The 3,389-nt window shown below is 38.1% G+C and overlaps 1 protein-coding gene across 1 annotated transcript; it reads left to right on the forward strand.

Annotated features, from left to right (window-relative positions):
• Positions 1-982: 982 nt before the first annotated feature.
• Positions 983-3,389, forward strand: LOC124894718 (protein PHOSPHATE STARVATION RESPONSE 1-like; the record flags this gene model as incomplete). The annotated part of the gene is given in 3 exon segments (XM_047405288.1): positions 983-1,214; positions 1,363-1,444; positions 3,194-3,389. A coding segment is annotated over 1 exon segment (72 nt), but the record flags the coding sequence as incomplete, so codon positions are not given.

The following is a 3,389-nucleotide window of genomic DNA, read 5'->3' on the forward strand; positions in this document are numbered from 1 at the left end:
TAAAAATACTATTTGTTGTTTCTTAAGATGTAGATGCGTGACAAGTCGATAGTGGACATGTAAAGATGCTATTTGTTGTATCGTAATATGTAGATGGGTGACAAGTCCATAGTAAACACGTAAAGATGCTAGTTGTTGTTTTGTAATATGTACACGTACGTGTGACAAGTTGATAGTGGACACGTAAAGATGCTAGTTATTGTTTCTTAATATGTAGATACATGACAAGTCGAAAGTGGACACGTAAAGATGTTATTTGTTGTTTCTTAAGATGTAGATGTGTGACAAGTCGATAGCGGACACGTAAAGATGCTAGTTGTTGTTTCTTAATATGTAGATGCGTGTAAAGTTGATAGTGGACATGTAAAGATGCTATTTGTTGTTTCTTAATATGTAGATGCTTGACAAGTCGATAGTGAACACGTAAAGATGCTATTTGTTGTTTCTTAATATGTAGATATGTGACAAGTCAATAATGGACACGTAAAGATGTTATTTGTTGTTTGTTAATACGTAGATGTGTGACAAATCAATCGTGAATACTAAAGATGCTATTTGTAGTTTCTTAAGATGTAGATGCGTGAAAAGTCAATAGTGGATAATATGTAGATGTGTGACAAGTCAATAGTGGACACGTATAGATACTATTTGTTGTTTCTTAAGATTTAGATGCGTGACAAGTCAATAGTGGATAATATGTAGATGTGTGACAAGTCGATAGTGGACACGTAAAGATGTTATTTGTTGTTTCTTAAAATGTAGACGTGTGACAAGTCAATAGTGGATAATATGTAGATGTTTGACAAGTCGATAGTGGATACGTATAGATACTATTTGTTGTTTCTTTAGATGTACATGTGTGATAAGTCAATAGTGGACAGATCAACAGTAGACACATAAAGATAGTGTTTGTTGTTTCTTAAGATGTAGATGTGTGACATGTCAATCTTAAATACGTAAAGATGCTATTTGATGTGTGATAAATCAATCGTGGACACGTAAAGATGGACGGAGGAAAGTAAATTGAACCCCACAGTTGATTGAAGTCCCATTATTGGTGTAGATGAGATAATCACAACATTGATGACTTGAGTGAATGATTGTTTTTTAAGACAAATTGGAATCTTTCTATTAAATATAATATAATATATACCCACGAAAGTCTTGATTTTCGAGCCCCAAACAAATTGTTTGTCAGATTCTTGGATTTTAAGGTTCATTTTCTTATCTTTTACTTGAACCCCATGTTGAATTTTCTCTTTAATTTCAGTTTTAATGTATATTATCAATGTTGTGTTAATAGTGTTATATGCTTATCTAGTTCATTTTCTTTTTGTATAATTTGAATTTTGCTATTTTTAGATAACTGTGGTGTCTGAGACAGCTTGCGTGCTTGACTAATTTCACGGGATACGTGTTACCTTCCACCGGCAATAGGTATCAGGTAACTCTGTTCAAATTTGCTCAAATTTGCTGTATTTGAACTTGGTTGTTGATGATTTTCAGGAAAGTTTGCAACATATTCTTGTTTAATTTCAACTTTATTTCAGTTGAATGTATATATCAATGTTGTTTCATTGGTGTTATATGCTTATGGATTCCAATTTTGTTTGTGTTTTTATGTTTCTATTGTGCTTGTATGGTTTGAATTTTGGATTAGTTGAATTGGGTTGTTGATAGTTTTCAAAGGGGAGTTTTGGAGTAACTGGTAAAGTTGTCGCCATGTACTGGCGCAAATAGGCCATTTTTTTGGGTTAAATCGGCGTGCTATAGCCCTCAGTTCTGGGGTGTGCCCGGTGGACGGGAGTGTTTTGGTCGGATAATCGACCTGGGGCTCCTAGGCAGGTCACGGATTCTAGTCTTGAAAACAGCCTCTGACAGAAATGCAAGGTAAGGCTGCGTGTAATACACCCTTGTAGTGGGCCCCGTCCTCGGACTTGGCACATAGCGGGAGCTTTAGTGCACCGAGCTACCATTTTTTATAGTTTTTTTGAAAGTTTGCAGCCTTTTGTTGTATAGGCTTTTGAAGTTTGGATTTTAAGGTTCATATTCCTTACTTTTACCTGAACCCCATGTGGCTCCATAGTCCACTGGGGGGCCGCCTGTCGAATTTTGCCCAGATCTGGCACGGGCCCTAGGCTCACCCATTGAAACGGGCTAAAATGGGCCCGTTCGTGCCGTTTCGCCCGTTTGACCACCAAAACAGCCCCAGCGGTCTAGCGGTCTTGAGTTCTGTTTCCCTTTCTATGTATGTATGCGTATGAGCGTTGAGCAATCTTGTATAAATGGTGTTATTTGCTTATGGAGTCCATTGCTATTTCTCTGTTTCCCCCCCTTTCTGTTGTGCTTGTATGATTTGAATTTGCTATATTTGGATTGGTTAGTCGATGGTTTCCAGAAAAGTCGCAACGTTTTGTTGTAGGCTCTTGAAAGCTAAGTTGCTCGGACTCTCCAAAAATGTCATGGGTGCGGGTCGGATCCTTCAAAAGTAGTACATTTTCGGAGGATCCGACACAGGTGCGGCAACATTTTTGAAGAGTCTGAACAACTTAGCTTGAAAGTATGAAGCCTGTTTGCTTCTTGTTGAGCTCGTTCAAGTCAGATTCGTTGGCTCTTCCATTTTGCTCCTCTTTACTCTTTGGTTATAAATCACCAAGTCGAGATCTTTAGGCTATAGAAATGATGAATAGTAACTTCGGCCAGCTCCATTTGAACTGCAAAGCCTTGTTCATGGAGGTTGGTGTTATGAATCGATTGAAAGGAAGATAGCATTAGCGTTTGTCTAGTGTCATTTTGGGGCTACGTTATTAGCGACATTCCTTGCGTAGGATTTGTCTGTCGGTAGGAAAATGTAGAGAAGTAACGAACGAAAAAGGGTCCAAATAGAGTGGAACGGATAGTGAGAATTCATGTAGCTGACGCTAACTACATTTTAGTCGAGCGTAGTAGTTCTTGTTGTTGCACTACTCACCTTAACCGGACTTCCTTATACGTGTCTAGATATCTTTCTCCTATAAAGCCCGTCTTATTAATATAACTGCTGAACATAATAGGTTAGCTTACAGTAGTGCGGTATACACATAAACATTCTTTTACCAATGTGGATGTGATATCTTTAGAGAGAATGCATCTCATTTCTTGATGACCAGCTATCGACTGTCCTTGATGTAAGCGTTGTCTTTTATCGCTACAGATACAAGGTGTACAAGGTGGAGAACCGTCATTGGAACATTCGTCTTTTGACTGAGTGGCACAACGGAGTGTGTTGGAACTGTTGTGTTAATCTTAGTCTTTATTAGTTCAATTTATGGGAAAAAATGAAGATGCGCCGTGCATTATGTATTCAACGATCTAGTGAAGCTCAACACAGTAACATGGGTGTTTCTGGA

Source organism: Capsicum annuum, unplaced genomic scaffold (assembly GCF_002878395.1).
Source record: "Capsicum annuum cultivar UCD-10X-F1 unplaced genomic scaffold, UCD10Xv1.1 ctg77047, whole genome shotgun sequence".
Classification (NCBI taxonomy): domain Eukaryota; kingdom Viridiplantae; phylum Streptophyta; class Magnoliopsida; order Solanales; family Solanaceae; genus Capsicum; species Capsicum annuum.